This window comes from Coregonus clupeaformis, chromosome 10 (assembly GCF_020615455.1).
Source record: "Coregonus clupeaformis isolate EN_2021a chromosome 10, ASM2061545v1, whole genome shotgun sequence".
In the NCBI taxonomy this organism is placed as follows: Eukaryota; Metazoa; Chordata; class Actinopteri; order Salmoniformes; family Salmonidae; genus Coregonus; species Coregonus clupeaformis.
Window position 1 is genome coordinate 44,513,450 of NC_059201.1, and position 17,727 is coordinate 44,531,176.

At 43.1% G+C, this 17,727-nt stretch overlaps 2 protein-coding genes across 2 annotated transcripts in view; both read left to right on the top strand.

The window, feature by feature from the left end:
• Positions 1-958: 958 nt before the first annotated feature.
• On the top strand, positions 959-14,060 carry ptgis (prostaglandin I2 (prostacyclin) synthase). The gene is made up of 10 exons (XM_041889163.2): positions 959-1,084; positions 1,688-1,811; positions 2,272-2,447; positions 2,696-2,842; positions 3,053-3,180; positions 3,650-3,837; positions 6,512-6,677; positions 7,180-7,361; positions 11,866-12,017; positions 13,575-14,060. Exons 1-10 carry the CDS (start codon positions 1,014-1,016, stop codon positions 13,723-13,725), a joined length of 1,485 nt encoding a protein of 494 aa, XP_041745097.2. The 5' UTR covers positions 959-1,013; the 3' UTR covers positions 13,726-14,060.
• A 368-nt stretch (positions 14,061-14,428) lies between these two features.
• kcnb1 (potassium voltage-gated channel, Shab-related subfamily, member 1) overlaps positions 14,429-17,727 on the top strand; it is a 66,673-nt gene continuing 63,374 nt past the window's right edge. Inside the window, exons 1-2 of the mRNA XM_041887862.2 lie at positions 14,429-14,754; positions 15,967-16,635. Of these exons, the coding sequence (XP_041743796.1) occupies positions 16,060-16,635 (576 nt within the window). The 5' untranslated portion in view covers positions 14,429-14,754; positions 15,967-16,059. The remainder of the gene's footprint in view (positions 14,755-15,966; positions 16,636-17,727) is intronic.

Genomic DNA, 17,727 nt, shown 5'->3' on the forward strand with positions numbered 1-17,727 from the left:
ATTGTGAATTAAAACAGTGCTAGTTCCATTTTGTGTGGGATAAACGCCTGTGGTTGGTGTGGTGTTCAATGCCAGCTTAATCATGAATAAGGTGTGAAATAAATAAACATCCATTTGTCAAACTGACAGGAAATATAACTCTGTTCTCAAGTCAGTGGAAATATTGTTGAAAATGAGGGTGGGAAAAAGTCAACAGCAGAGTAGAGAGGGAGGCATGTCTTTACAAGAACTCTACAACTATAAGAAGAGTCCCTTGACTTAGGTTCTCTCATTCTAATGGAATGTTCTTACTCTGATGACCAGGTAGCTTAGTGGTTAAGAGCGTTGTGCCAGTAACCGAAATGTCGCTAGTTCTAATCCCTAAACCGACTAGGTGAAAAATCTGTCAATGTGCCCTTGAGCAAGGCACTTAACCCTAATTGCTCCTGTAAGTCGCTCTGGATAAGAGCGTCTGCTAAATGACTAAATAAAAAATAAATAAAATGACTGAGTGAGACTATGTACTGTATGTAGCCTATTCAACAGAATAAGTCAACAGAGGAGAGATGCTTCAGATTGGGTAGTTTAATTCTCAGGAACAAGTGCAATAGAAAGACCAAAGCCCTATAAATATAGGATTAGGATTTCATAAAGAAAATGATTGAGAAACACTCATAGAGGACATTGAATTCCCTTTTTTCACACACTAAAGTGTGGAGATGCTTAATTCAAGGAACTTTTCTGGTAGGCATAACTGCAGAGAAGGACCGAAGCCTTCTTAAGAAAATATTAAAAAATATTTTAAAAACACTATTGAGAAACACTTCAGTTCCCTTTTTTTCATGCAGAAAACTTGTTGGCAGAGCTCCAGTGTCTGTTCTGTGACAGAGAGAAACTAAGATGACACACACATGTCACAAACCCCACCCATCTCCACCCCACACCTCTGTTCTACAGTAGGGCAGCCACTTCTCCAAAACCCTCAGCTCCAGAGGAACTCATTTCACTGTCAAGCTCTCTCTTTAACAAGTAAAATGTTATGGACTATATTTTTACTGCTCAATGGTCTGCTCGCTCTTGTCATTCTTTACTCTTCCCGCTCGAGGTAAATATTGTTCATATTTCTGGTCAATTTGGATTGTAAAACAAGACATTGTAAATCAATGACGTCAGTGTTGTTTGCTATAATTTACTTTCTCTCTCTGATATTGAACATTGTTGTGAAAAGATTAACCAATGTCTCACATATTGCTTACTTCATCATTTACAAAGAAATTGACTTTCTACACAGAAGCCAATTCATGAAAAAAATGTCAGGGTCAAAAATGTCTTACTGAACATACAACATTGCTGAACATACAGGATAGACCATTAACCTGTATTATTCAATTATTCATATAACCTTTATTTAGCCCATTCAACCCATTCAAACCCAGACCATTTCTTATATTGTACACATTGATTATGCACTATTTCCTATTTCCACAGTGTATTACTAGCCTACTGTATGTCTGTATATATCAGCTCACATATTTGACTGCTTTAGGGCATGTCCCTATGCCAACTGTAGCGCTACAACCAGTTGGTTTAGTGTGGGAGATGAAGTGAATTAACTCCTTCTATTGAACAGTGTTAGTCTTGGTTGACAACTGTCTGTCTGTCTGTCTGTCTGTCTCTGTCTGTCTGTCTGTCTGTCTGTTACTACCAGACAGAAAAATGAACCACCATTAGACAAAGGCTTCATTCCTTGGCTGGGTCATGCCCTGGAGTTTGGAAAAGATGCTGCAAAGTTCCTAACACGGATGAAACAAAAACATGGTGACATTTTTACGGTAGGAGTTCTCTATGCGTTTTTGTGTACAGGTACATATGTAGGATCTTAATTTGAGCCAGTTTGCTACAGCAGAAAAATAATCCTGCAGCAACAGGAAATGTAAATTATTATGTGGATTATAATATATGGACATTTTTGTAGGGGTTGATAGATTTTTCCTAAGGGAAAATGAATTCCAAAATGTCAAAGTGGAAATTACAAACATCAGAAGCCTTTTTAAACCTCAAATACACTACAAGTTAAACATTTTCTGCATTGCAAGAAAGTTAGCCTGCAACAGGGTGATCAAATTAAGATCTGTACCTGAGTACCTCTTCTTTATAGAGTAGTGCTATGTGCATCTCCTATTCACTATTAATGTTGCTTTGTCAAACAACTCTACTGTAATGTGTAATGTGTCTACGACAGACGTGCACAGACATGGCCATGGCTTTAACGTTTAAAATAATATATCCCAGGTACGTGTTTGTGGTCATTACATCACTGTACTGCTGGATCCTAACTCCTATGACGCGGTCCTCTATGACACGGTCTCTCTGGACTTCAGTCGCTACGCCCAGGTCCTGATGCAAAGGATCTTCAGCCTGAGAATACCCAATCACAACCCAGACACAGAGAGGGCCTGGATGGAACAGTAGGTGTTGTAGACCTGTATGACCTCACACCTGACCTCACACCCATCCAAATACACCCATCCACACACACACAGTTCCCTGTCAAGGACCATACCGTTTCTTTCTATTCTGTTCTATTATATGGTATTGTAATGAGATTTTTTCCCCCACCAGAATAGGTAGAATTGGTACATGCAAATTAATTTAATTTCCTCTGAGTTAACATGCTGTAGCAATAATTCGACCTCTCCATAAAATCCCTGTCCAGGCACTTCCAGGGCCCCAGTCTGGCCAGATTAAGCAGCACCATGCACCTCCACCTCCAGACATTGCTACGGGATGAGGAGAGGAGCTGTAGCCCAGCAGAGTGGAGACAGGATGGCCTCTTCAGCCTCTGTTACAGCCTGCTCTTCAGGTAAGTTCTGTCTGTGCTGGCCAGCTACTGTACATGTGTTAACAGTCATCCTGCTCTTCAGGTAACAGCAGACATTTCTCAGGGTCACTGGCCCGGGGATTAATTTAGGGTCAAATTACAGTATCATACTTGGAGCAAATTGCATAACTCTTACACAGGAGTGAAGACCTACTCTTACTCAAGAGTTAAGACTTATTTCTGTCCTTATAGGGCTGGGTATCTCACACTGTTTGGTACAGAGAAAAGCAACAACGTCACTGAACTCGATATTGTCTACAAAGAGTTCCGCAAGTTTGATGGTCTTCTCACAAAATTGGCACGTTCAACCCTCAAGCAAGGTACATATATACAGAGTTTCATCTAATGCATGTAGTCATACATCACTTATATGAATACACAATTGATCTATTCATAAAATACGGTTCTGTCTCTCTGTACCTGTTTCTCTGTGTTCATGTGTGTGTCTCTCTCTGAGTGTAACTGTGTCTCAGTGTACCTGTCACTCTTGGTGCTTTCTAGAAACTACAATGGTTATTCGGCTGTCCCCATAGGATAACCCTTTGAAGAACCCTTTTTGGTTCGAGATAGAACCCATTTAGTTCTAGGTAGAACCCTTTTGGGTTCCATGTAAAACCCTTTCCACAGAGGGTTGTACATGGAACCCAAAATAGTTATACCTGGAACCAAAAAGGGTTATCCTATGGGGACAGCTGAAGAACCCTTTTTGAACCCTTTTTTCTAAGGGTGTACCTGTCTCTCTCTGGGTGATCTTGCCTCTCTAACCTGTCTCTCTCTCTATGTTGATAGAGGAGAAGAGGTCAGCAAGCCTGTCCCAGGAGCGACTGTGGGAGCTGCTGTCCCCAGCATGGCTGAGCAGAGGAAAGGGGTCAGAGAGCAGTTCCTGGCAGCAGAGTTACCTCAGCCATCTACAGAGGGAAGGAGTGGACACGGAGATGCAGAGACGAGCCATGCTGCTTCAGCTCTGGACCACCCAGGTGAGTGGGAAGACAAGAATACACACTCACACGCACAGATGCAAGAGCATGTAAGAGCATGCAAGAGCACGCACACACGCACACATACACACACAGAAACTTACACATTCACACACAAAATACACATGCAAGCACAGGCGTACAAGCACGCACACACATGCACACATGCACACGCACACACACACACACACACACACAAAATTCAGGGGAACAAAGACCAATGCGTTCACAGTGTTCTGCCACACCTGGATGTCACTCTTACACTAAGTTCACAGGATTCTTCTCTCCCAATGACTTGTGACTTCCTTGTTGGCACAGTTGATTCATTATGTCATTATGTGAGAATGTGACAAGAGTTTCCATTAATGTGTTTTCATGGCACCTGGGCTTGTTTGGAATTCTGTGTAAACTAATCCGGGACAATGGGTCCACACATTCCAGAACATTATGGAAAAAAGAAGAGTTGGTGGGTCGCCCAAACCAACCTGTCTAATTTCAGAGTTAGACCAAACGTTAGGCCTTCAGTACACAAATTGTAGGACGATTTGGAAGGAAGTTGGAAGCACCTTAATTGGGGAGGACGGGCTCTTGGTAATGGCTGGAGCGGAATAAGTGGAATGTTATCAAATACATCAAACACATGGTTTCCAGGTGTTTGAAGCCATTCCATTTTCTCCGGTCCGGCCATTATTATGAGCCGTCCTCCCCTCAGCAGCCTCCACTGATTTAGATGTATCATCTGTAATAGACATCAATAAATATTGATGTCAAAATCCAATATAGATCACAGCAATGAAGTTATCTCTCTATATATTTATGAGCTCCAGAGGCGGTTTAATAACAGGCTCCTTGTGGCTTCCTACCTCAAACCAGTCTCAACAAATTGTGATGAATGAGCTGCTGTTGCACTGTGTGGCCAGATGGGAGAGCTAGTGTGCTGTCTGTCTGTCTGGAACCTGCCTTCACCATCAGCCTCAGAGCAGCATGGAGCCACAGGTGTCATCTGTACCAGGCCCTCTCTGCTCTCTTTGGCACTTTGGCTGCTCCTTTCAGCCTGGAGCACTGGAGGCCTAGTCGGCCCACTCAGACCAGGGAAGCAGGTAGAGAGTCCTTGGCCAAGATGGAGCCTCTCCCTCTGGGGACCTTGGCTCACCTGCCAGGCTGGGATAGGAGAGGACAGCTAGTCCTTTAGCATCACTGTTCCCTGCTTATTCATGTCTTTTCTGGAACAGAGACTCACTGTTCCAGTCACAGACAGTCAGACAGAGCCAGGAAGACAAGCACCACTGAAACATATTAGAGCTGAGTAGAAGGAAGTGCCACAGGGAATATCTTCTGGTTGTTTTCTCTGTCACCACCAGTCACACAGAGGTAGGCTTCCTCAGTAAGAATACAATACTGAGTGAATCAGAGATTTCAGTAAAGTCACACATGCCAAATGCAATTTTTCCATCGCAGATGTTAAGTTCCATGCTGTCTACATACAACATAATCTCATACAACAGATACAATCACTAGATATTGCAAGAAAGTTATGAGAGCTTTATGTTTCTGGCTCTGTGTGTGTTGTTGGGGATTGGGGTGGAGGCAGTTCCACAGTTCCACAGTCCCACAATCTCTCAACCAGCCTGTCAGTGAGGCTCCAGTCCAATGTCTATGATGGACCCCAGGGGACCTCAGTGAGCCTGTGTCACATTCAATCCATCACACACCTGACTGCGGCTCTGCTTTCAACACAACTACACCAGTACACAGTATACGAATACACACTCAGAGGAGTGGAGGAAGAGCTAAAGTTCCTTACTGTGTACACGTCTACTAGTGAATTCAATGGCAATTCAAAGTGTCTCATTTTGCTGAAAAATCCTATACAGTGTTGGTAAGAACGTGCAGTATTTGAAATGACTATTTCTACTGTAACACTTCTATTGTAACCCCTACAGTAAACTGGCACAACATCACACAGTTTGTGTAGCCTAGTGTTTGTCGTAACGGATCTTCAACCAGAGAACCATTGGACCTGGTCTTCACCTTGCATTAGCCCTGGTTTTCAGTGGATCAGTGAAGACCTGGCCTGTGAAAGGGTGATGAGAGAAGCTCCCTGAACCCACTGCAATTACTGGCTGACAGGTTCAGACAGACGTCTCAGCCCTCTGTAGACTCTGATAGCCCTGTCTACATAGCCCTGTCTACATAGCCCTGTCTACATAGCCCTGTCTACATAGCCCTGTCTACATAGCCCTGACAGCACTAATGGCTCCTCGCTGCTCCTCAGATCACTACAGTACAGTACAGCAGTATCATGATGCAGGGCGGGGTTAAAAAATATAGAAAATAAAAGTCAAGTGAGACTGAAAGAAAGAGAAAAAAAGAGAGATTTAGATTTATCTAAACACGCTTCCATTTTCCCCTGGGGGCTTCTTGCAGTGTGTTCACACCGTACAGTACCTGTTGTGGATTTGTCTATAACTGCAGGGTATCTACCTCATCAAGCTCGGTAATGGGTTCACTGTCTTTGATGGGCTGAGAGTGAGCATTGTGTTGGATTTGTCTAACCATAGAGTGATAACCTATACTACATATTCAGTAACTGCAGAGCAACGGCATCATGCTCTGTAACGCAGTCACTGTTTCTGAACTGACTGTGAGTCTATGTTGTGTTCTTTCATTCCAGGGTAACGCTGGGCCTGCTGCCTTCTGGCTTCTGAGTTTCCTGCTTACGCACCCCGAGGCCATGAGAGCAGTGAAGAAGGAGATCAGAGGCCTGCGTCTACAGGAGGACAGCTCTCTACAGCGACACCCTCTGGACACGCTGGAGCACCACAGCACACCTGTGTTTGGTAAGAGCCCCAAGAAACCTCCTCTATTATTCACTCACGCTCTCTTCCACCTCAGGGCTCTGCCTGTCCAGCCAAAGACATGCAGTGAAATGTTGAACTGAAGCTCATCTGAACTGTGTGGAATAACTAGTGAAAAAAGGAAAGATTCAGAGAGCTGAATGAGTAAAGATGGATAAATATAACTTTTTTAGCTGTGGTTGAATAAGGTTAAAGTTTGCTTGCCACAGGATGATATTATAACCTCTTCTTGTGTATCCACAGCTTTCCAGAAGGGCATACCTCTAGTTTTATGATTGTGTAGTCTGGTGGCAGATCTGTTTGTGCTATAGCTAACTCCTATGGTTGTTGTCAACCATTGGAGTTGGCTTTACAGCACAACAGATCTGGGACAAGGGTAATGATTATGATTATTGCATGTGAATGATTATTCACATGATTATTCACATGCACCCGGCAGCCACCCCTCTGACATCATATGTATTGTCCCTCCCTCCAATCACAGACAGTGTTCTGAGTGAGACCCTGCGTCTGACCGCTGCTGCCCTCATCACCAGAGAGGTGGTCGAGGACAAGACCATTCGTCTGGCCAGTGGACAGGCATACCACCTCAGACAGGGGGACAGGGTGTGTTTGTTCCCCTTCCTCAGCCCTCAGATGGACCCCCAGATACACCATGATCCACAGGTAATACAACACAATACTGTTACCTGACAAAGACCCAGTTGGTGTTTTAAATATTGTCTGAATAAACTAAGCACCTGGGAGCATACCAGTGTACAGATTTGTTTTGGTTTTAGATTATTGTTCAGTCTAGTCAGCACCTGGGACAAAGGCTTTTACGAATGTGTGCATACAAACCATAGACTGTTCTCTCTGCTTCCGCACAGGAAGTCTGACAACAACAGGCTCCTGAACAGCTTCTATCCCAAGCCATAAGACTACTAATTAGCTAACAAAATGGCTACACAGACTATCTGAGTTGACCCTTGTATTTTATTTTTATTTTTGCACTGTCTCTATGCACACTCACAGGACTATGCACACTCAGGCACACTGACACTCCAACACACACATAACATGCACACACATTTATACTGACTCTACACACACACACTCACATACAATCATAATTTAGGATGCTGCTGCTCTGTTTATTATACAGCATGATGCCTAGTCACCTTACCCCTATACATATCTACCTCTATCACTCCAGTATCTCTGCACATTGTAAATATGGTATTGGAACTGACCTGGAAACAGGAAGTTTCGGTACAATTTTATAAATGCCGACAGATCATTTGTTAATTCAACATGGTGGGATCTTTATGTGTCGGTAAAATGTATTATTCGAGAAATACTTATATACTGATATAATAACCATCATATCGAAGCAAATTTGGCATCACGCGTTTATATGCTGTGTGGTTCTCCCACTACGACTCGGGAAACCATGCAGTTTATGAGGATACAGATGAAGCAAGTTATAATGAACTTCACTGAGTGTTGAAAGTGCATGCTATGCTCCTTTCCAATAAATATCGAGGGTCTTATTCTGGTGACATGATGATCGATACTTGACTGCCGTTTGACAAATACAAATATTTTCCCTCTTATCCATAATAATCTCATCATGTAGACTAGCGTACCCGCACTGTATGTGCGAGTTGTTAGCTAGAGGGCATGTGCCAAGACCAGAGTAGGCACATTTGCTATTTAAAACCCCCTAAGGTTGATGTCCTCACCCCGCGGAAAAATCAATTAGCATAATAAAAAAATCCCCATAAAAATCTGTCAGTTTAAGGTAGAGATATCTGTTTTTTTTTTGCATTGGATGCGTCTCAATCCACCGTATCCGCCGATGAAAGGTGACCGAGCTAGAGCGATGTTTGTCAGACCATGAGACATCCCGAAAATCAGTCTTCTCACAAAATCGTCTGTAGCTTCAGAACGGTTTGGCTTACAAACTATTATGACCCATCTATGGAACCTATTACATATTATGACCCCTCTATGGAAAGACAAACATGATGGTGTTCTCCGTTTTGCTCTACAACCCCCACAAGCATCTTAGGACTCGTCTGAAGTCAGTACAACCGATCTGCCAACTTCTGTTTATGGCGTCCGAACAGTTTGAGCTACACACTAATATGACCCTTCTGTGCAAAGGTGAGACTCTCACGAACATGTATATGTTGGTTGTTTTGCTCATCTGAAGGTTCCCAGGTACCAGTTGAAAAAATGAATGTAAGTATATACAGAGACTGTTTAGTGACAAAAATAAGGGGTTAAATGTAAAAAAATGAATTTAAAAAAATGTTTCCTGATCTTTCTTATATATCTAAGATAAAGTGCATTCCAAAAGTATTCAGACCCCTTGACTTTTTCCACATTTTGTTACGTTACAGCCTTATTCTGAAATTGATTAAATTGTTTTTTTTCCTTCATCAATCTACACACAATACCCCATAATGACAAAGCATAAACAGGTTTGTAGAATTTTATTTACAAAGAAAAAACTTAAATATTACATTTACATAAGTATTCAGACCCTTTACTCAGTACTTTGTTGAAGCACCTTTGGCAGCGATTACAGCCTTGAGTCTTATTGGGTATGACGCTACAAGCTTGGCACACCTGTATTTGGGAGTTTCTCCCATTCTTCTCTGCAGATCCTCTCAAGCTCTGTCAGGTTGGATGGGGAGCGTCGTTGCACAGCTTTTTTCAGAGAGAGATGTTAGATCGGGTTCATTTCCAGGTTCTGGCTGAGCCATTCAAGGACGTTCAGAGACTTGTCCCGAAGCCACGCCTGTGTTGTCTTGGCTGTGTGCTTAGGGTCATTGTCCTGTTGGAAGGTGAACCTTCGCCCCAGTCTGAGGTTCTGAGCACTCTGGAGCAGGTTTTCATCAAGGATCTCTCTGTACTTTGCTCCGTTCGTCTTTCCCTCGATCCTGACTAGTCTCCCAGTCCCTGCCGCTGAAAAACATCCCCACAGCATGATACTGCCACCACCATGCTTCACCTTAGGGATGGTGCCAGGTTTCCTCCAGACGTGGCACTTGGCATTCAGGCCAAAGAGTTCAATCTTGGTTTCATCAGACAAGAGAATCTTGTTTCTCATGGACTTTTTGGCAAACTCCAAGGGGGTTGTCATGTGCCTTTTACTGAGGAGTGGCTTCCGTCCGGCCACTCTACCGTAAAGGCCTGATTGGTGGAGTGCTGCAGAGATGGTTGTCCTTCTGGAAGGTTCTCCCATCTCCACAGAGGAACTCTAGAGCTCTGTCAGTGACCATCGGGTTCTTGGTCACCTCCCTGACCAAGGCCCTTCTCCCCCGATTGCTCAGTTTGGCCGGGCGGCCAGTGCTTGGAAGAGTCTTGGTGGTTTGAAACTTCTTCCATGTAAGAATGATGGAGGCCACTGTGTTCTTGGGGACCTTCAATGCTACAGACATTTTTTGGTACCCTTGCCCTGATCTGTGCCTCGACACAATCCTTTCTTGGAGCTCTACGGACAATTCATTGACCTCATGGCTTGGTTTTTGCTCTGACATGCACTGTCAACTGTGGGACTGTATATAGACAGGTGTGTGCCTTTCCAAATCATGTCCAAAAAATTGAATTTACAACAGGTGGACTCCAATCAAGTTGTAGAAACATCTCAAGGATGATCAATGGAAACAGGATGCACCTGAGCTCAATTTCGAGTCTCATAGCAAAGGGTCTGAATACATATGTAAATAAGGTATTTCTGTATTTTTTTTCTCCATAAATGTGCAAACATTTCAAAAAAACTGTTTTCGCTTTGTCGTTATGGGGTATTGTGTGTCGATTGATGAGGACTTTTTAAAAAATGTAATCCATTTTAGAATAAGGCTGTAACGTAACAAAATGTGGAAAAAGTCAAGGGGTCTGAATACTTTCCGAATGCACTGTATAGGACAGAAACCTCAGAACAAACTTCCTTTAGATCCTTTTTTTGGGACTAGCTGTTGTTCCATGTAGTGAATCTGTTATTCAGTGCGTTTGTATGGGCCAAAAGTTGTACTTTTTATACTTCAAGGGGTCTTAAAATTCCAAATTAAATAGCTAAATGATCCTTGGTATGATCTCTTTAAAACAATTCCATATAGCTTAGTAGAACCCCCCCCCACATCCCCCTTCCACGGCTTAGACAGGGCTTGGACTCTTATGGGTTTTAATGCAACAGTTTTTGTGACAAAACTATCGGTAGAGTTGAAAATGCGATGGAAACTCATTTCACTTTAGAGTTTTATTCGGTATATGAAAACTTAATCGAAAAATTACATTTTGGGTGCGCTATGTCATCACGCACTGATTTATCTCTGAAACAAGTCAGTTTGATGGAAATACACCACTGGAGGGAAAATGTGCATATTTTCTTTACGCAGATTTTAGAATATTTGCATGAAAATCTGTCGCCAAATGGATGGAATCTAGCAATTGATGTTAAGTTTGGAGCTTGCAAGACAGGCATTTCATTGTACTTGTGCACGTGACATTAAAACTTGAAACTTGAAACAACCTCTCAAAACAATACATTACACCAATCTGTTGAACTACTAAAGTCAATACACAAACATGGTGAGGGTGAAAGTGTTTCTGAGTATAGAACTATGGGGGAATGAATCAGGCTTTGTCTGCTGAGCTAATACAATGACTCTAATAGAATGACTCTAATAGAATGACTCTAATAGAATGACTCTAATAGAATGACGCTATAGGAGTGCGGGCTCATTGTAATGGCTGGAATGGAATGGATAGATCAGAGTCAAACGTGGTTTCCATATGTGTTTGATACTGTTCCATTTATTCCATTCCAGCCATTACAATGAGCCCGTCCTTCTATAGCTCCTTCCAACAGTCTCATCTGGTGTGTGTGTGTGTACGTATGTGTCTCATATACAGTGTTGTACTACGCAGTGTTTAAATGGCGCCAGGATTACATGGTGGAAAGGTTAAAGGGCTAAGAGAGGAGATCCCATGGGGATTAGCTGGTTAAAGGCTGTAATTGAAACAAACACACAAGGTATGTGTGTGTGTGTGTGTTTGCGTGTGTGCGTGCATACTTGTGGGGCGGGGATTATGCAGCATCACTGGAGTGACTTACTGTGCTGTAGCATCTATGTGTCATCATCACAATAACCTTGTTTTTTTCTACTCTGCTTTACAGACATTTCAATATGACCGCTTCCTAAACGCAGACGGGACAGAGAAGAAGAAGTTCTATAAGGGCGGGGAGAGACTGAAGTATTACACCATGCCATGGGGTGCAGGCAACAACATGTGTGTTGGGAGACACTTTGCAGTCAATGGCATCAAACAGTGAGTATGATATGACATTCTCCACCTGTTGTCCCTCACACATAGTCCCACTTCTGTTTGTGTTGTCTTGCCAACTCCTGTTGTTATTGTCACGTGACAGTGACCATTGGAGTTGGCAAGACAGCACAATTAGGCTTCCTCTCACCGAAGTATATCTAAACCACCCCACGTTGTTCATACATTGTTTCCCCAATGAATCAGTTCATTAGCGAGGTATTAATGATTCATGAGGCATTTACAATCACATCAAGATCGCTGCCTTAGGCCAGTTGCTTTCAAACATCTCCTCAGGGTCCCCCAGATGTTTCACAATGGTGTTGTATCCCTGCGCTAGCTCTTAACCTAGTCAAGGGCTTTATGATTAGTTGACGATTGGAACCAGGTGTGCTAACTTTAGAGTAGTTCAAATACATGGAATTGCTGGGCGCACCCGAGGAGAGGTTTGAAAACCACTGCCTTAGGCTATTTTTGTAGCGTGTAGTATATCATATGAAACAACAAAGAAAATCCACTTCTCAGGATCAGTCCTTATCTATATTGATAATTCTGTAATGGTGGAAGGAGCTATAGGAGGACGGGCTCATTGTAATGGCTGGAATGGAATCAATGGAATGGTACCAAACACATCAAACACATGGAAACCACGTGTTTGACTCCGTTCCATTGATTCCATTCCAGCCATTACAATGAGCCCATCCTCCCATAGCTCCTCCCACCAGCCTCCTCTGATACATACACTATTACTGTAGCACACACGTTAATGGCCATTTTAATAATTCATGACCAAATGTTTACTCAATAGAGATACCATACAGCAGAACAGCTAAGCAGACAGAATGATCAATATAGATAAGGACTGATCCTGAGAAGTGGATTTTCTTCGTTGTTTCATATGATATACTACACGCTACAAACATAGCCTAAGGCAGTGGTTTTCAAACCTCTCCTCGGGTGCGCCCAGCAATTCCATGTATTTGAACTATTCTAAAGTTAGCACACCTGGTTCCAATCGTCAACTAATCATAAAGCCCTTGACTAGGTTAAGAGCTAGCGCAGGGATACAACACCAGCCTCATCTGGTATGTACTGTATGTACAGCATTAGAGGGGTAGAGGGTCCTTGAAGACAATCACAAAGTGCTGATGTCAGTGTCTTTCTGTGCCAGATATCAGTAGTTCAAAGGTAAAATCCTACTAATCCACAGTGAGAGTAAGAGGCCAGATGATAATATGGGAAGGTGGTAGAACAGCTGTAGACACACAGTATGGGCTCGCAACCTCTAGGCTTTACCATATGTGTGATATGCAAATAGTGTATCACATGGCCGACTACATCCAGATTTATTTCTGCAGGCATTGTATACATTTTTCTTTAACCCTTTCAATGCATGCTTTGTGATTTATATTGTTACAGTTATACAATGAGGTCACCTGTCATTATTTTTCTGCTAGCTAGTGTTCTTTGTGCCTGGAGAGCAATGCTAGACGTCCTATACTCCCAATGGGGGCCAAGAGGATTGACTTAACTAACCTTCCTCTCCCTCTCTGTGATTCTCAGGTTTGTGTTCATGGTCCTCTCCCAGCTGGACCTGGAGCTGTGTGACCCAACCGCCATCGTCCCTCCGGTCAACCCCAGTCGCTATGGTTTCGGGATGCTCCAGCCCGAAGGAGACCTGGAGGTCCGCTACAGACTAAAGACTCTGCACTAGGACACAACCCCTAACCTCTGACTCCTGCATCCTGCACTAGAACTAGGACTTGATTAGCCTGGTCCCAGATCTGTTTGTGCTGTATTGCCATGTTTGGCATGTCAATTACATTAAATAAATTAGGAGTTGGCAAGAAAGCACAACCAAATCTGGGATCAGGCTAGGACATGACTTCATCCTACATCCTCCTGACACTGACTGCACTCAATAAAAAATCAGTTTCTTGTTTTTATTTATAGTTTGTTTTTCAATATTGTTTTTACATTCAGACTTTATCACTTGTAATGTATATCTCTGAATAATAAATAATGTGCATATGTATGTATCTGAATTACTTGCTTGTGTTGTGTTGCTTGTGTCTCTCAAGACTAAATGGCTTGAATGAACTTCACATCATCATAGCCTTACCCATATGGCGAAGTGCACACATTGCAACAAATAGGCTTTGAAGCACGACAAGATTGAGGGGGGTTTAGATTATAGAATTCAGTGCAATTACATTATATCTGTCTGCATGAATTGGGAGGGCATTAATACTCCCTGTGGCGCTATTTTGGTGGCAAACAACATGGTGTATTATGGCGAATAAGATTGCAGGTCCTTAGTTCTGTAACGTAAGGGTTAAACGCCTCACTGTGAAGCGGGGCGATGAAGCTGCTGCGGCGCCACGGATCCACCTGCCCAGCTACCAGTCGCGCCGCACTTCTCAAAGACAGCAGACGGGAGAAGACCCCTGTGCAGAAAACCGTGTTGATTCACAATATACTTACTTGTTGATTATTTCCAGTAAAATAGGCGGGTGACATGGTAGGCGGACTAAATCAGTGTATAGGTTCCCTTATCTAACCATGTCCAAGGCGGATGAGATCCAGAGTGCCACGGAGGCAACACCGCTTGAAACCGAATGGGTCAAAAACCGTTGCCGGGAATAGGCTAATAAACCAATGACGTTTCCTCCTTTTTCCTCTTGGATTGAATGTTTTCATCTCTGCCTCTCGCTGCCGTCGGATGAGCCATCCTAAAGTTAAGGTATGTGGGAGGCTTGTTCCGTATAGTCAAATAACAGGTTATATTTGTTGGTCTCCTTTATAAAACAATTATTGCTAGATGGTTATATTGCTATTGTTATGAATGTAATATTATACGGTCTTATAGGCCTGCTCCACATGAATAGACATTTACACACGGATTGACATTAATGAGTAACAAGCAAACCTCTTCAATGTGCAAAAAGAAAAATGCAAAACAACATTGACGAATTGTCGTTCAGAGCAGGGGAAATTTCAGGGGAATTGGTAGGCTGCTACATTAACATTCACATTTCAGCTTTTCGAAGATGCACATTAGGACGTTTTGTAGCATATACAACTGTCACATAGCCAGATCAAAAGACAGTGGCAGGGAAATTGTGTTATTTCGGTTTCCAATAACGGTTGATTGATCCACAATATTAACTTCGTTGGAAAAAAAACGGTCACGGAGAAGACGGTATCAGGTTGTTCTTTTCTATTTGGCCCACCACAGCATGTGATGCATTTAATCAATGATGGCTTAAGGCTATACCCTATACTGTAGAGAGCAAATAAGTTTTGTAACTTCGTTGACACAACAGTATTGACAATGCAGGACTTGATTGTCTCGAATGGAAAATTTAAAATGTTTGTATCATCAAGACAGAAAGAATCCATCCCATCCATCCATTGCTACTTTGATTTAGAAAGCTTATTTTGAATGCAAATGCATGCAACTGGTTCATCAATGAGGGAGGGACAGAGCATGCTGCAACATTCATATTCAACTGACACTGTGGAGGATCCTTCACCTGGTACTGTATGGATCTGTGATCATCCAAAGCGTTCCATAGGGTACTGTAAGAGAAGGATGGGAGGTGATGGTTTGTTTTGATTTGGGAACTCATTGTGAATGGTGAGAGAAAACGCATTGGTCTGAATTGTTGAGAGACACCAGTAAAACACCGGATTTATGAAAGTACTGCATCAGTAGTGACATAAGCCTTATGTATTCAGTTCTTCAAAATTTTTGAAAATGGCCTCCTCAGTCGCAAACATCTCTATTCCATTATTTATTCAAGGAAAAATGGGTTCACGTGAGTGCAGCGCTCGAGTGTCATGATGGCTCTATCACTTATGAACTGATTTGCTGTTTTTGGACTCTTGACATTGACATTATTGCTCGTTTCCTCTCTTTTTCCCCTCTCCATCTCTACCCCCCCACCCCCAGATTCACAAGCGTTAATGTAGACCATAATTTACCCCCGCACGGATCTTGCCTGTTGGACCAATTGGAGCTCGGTGGAACTCTTCACAGTTCAAAATGGAGAAATCCTCAATGGGATTGACTAAGACTGGCTCGCGGTCGACCGCATCTCTCCCCCCGGAACCGGTGGACATCATCCGCAGCAAGTCATGTTACCGGCGAGTACGGCTCAACGTTGGGGGGCTTCCACACGAGGTCCTCTGGAGAACGTTGGATAGATTACCGCGCACCCGGTTAGGGAAACTACGAGACTGCAACACCCACGACTCGCTCATGGAGGTATGTGACGACTACAACTTGGACGAAAATGAGTACTTTTTCGACCGGCACCCGGGGGCGTTCACGTCCATTCTGAACTTCTACCGGACCGGTAAGCTCCACATGATGGAGGAGATGTGCGCCCTGTCATTCAGTCAGGAGCTGGACTACTGGGGTATAGATGAGATCTACCTGGAGTCCTGCTGCCAGGCCAGGTACCACCAGAAGAAAGAACAGATGAACGAGGAGCTCAAAAGAGAGCAAGACACCTTGAACGACAGAGAAGGAGAAGAGTTTGACAACACCTGTTGTGCCGAGAAACGAAAGAAACTCTGGGACCTTCTAGAAAAGCCCAGTTCGTCCATCGCAGCCAAGGTAACCTTTCATTCCAAAAGTCATATGTGGACAGTATTCATTTCACTTGTTTATGATTACTTATTTTCATAATTGCTAAATATGCATAGAGAGAGAGAGAGAGAGAGAGAGAGAGAGAGAGAGAGAGAGAGAGAGAGAGAGAGAGAGAGAGAGAGAGAGAGAGAGAGAGAGAGAGAGAGAGAGAGAGAGAGAGAGAGAGAGAGAGAGAGAGAGAGAGAGAGAGAGAGGTTTGATGAATGGAACATGTGTGACTCTTGACTAATAGAACAATGAATCGATCAGAATTCAGCATAACAGTCATAGCTTCTGTATGATCATGATGGGTTAAATTATATTAGGGCCTTTTCAGGCCTGTTGAAATACAATCACTATTCCTTTGCTGTGTTGTCATCTCAACATAATCCCAACCATGAGCCCCAGTAGTGATGTGATCATGTGTGGAATGGATGAGCTCAGCCAGTACTGCTCATTACTTCTTCCTCTAAGGCAATGTCAGGATGGGTCAGCTAGAGCTAGCTTTCTGCAATACCTTTACACTGCTCAGAGAGAGAGAAGGGGGAGAGGGAGGGAGGGAGGGAGGGAGGGAGAGAGAGAGAGAGAGAGAGAGAGAGAGAGAGAGAGAGAGAGAGAGAGAGAGAGAGAGAGAGAGAGAGAGAGAGAGAGAGAGAGAGAGAGAGAGAGAGAGAGAGAGAGAGAGAGAGAGAGAGAGAGAGAGAGAGAGAGAGAGAGAGAGAGATAGATAGTTGGATAGATAGATAGATAGATAGATAGATAGATAGATAGATAGATAGATAGATAGATAGATAGATAGATAGATAGATAGAGCATGCAATGCTTTGTTGTTCAGGCTGTAGCTGTTCTTGCCTCGTCTCGGAAATGGAATTAGAGCAGGAGTTGATATCAGCTCCTGAAGCTTTATAGGAAGTAGCTATGGTACTGTATGTGAGAGCTGTCAGTACTTTACTAACAGGCTGTGGAGAGATACTACACACACACACACACACACACACACACACAAACACACAAACACACACACACACACACAAACAGGCTGTGGAGAGATACTGTATATGTGAGAGCTGCCAGTGCTTT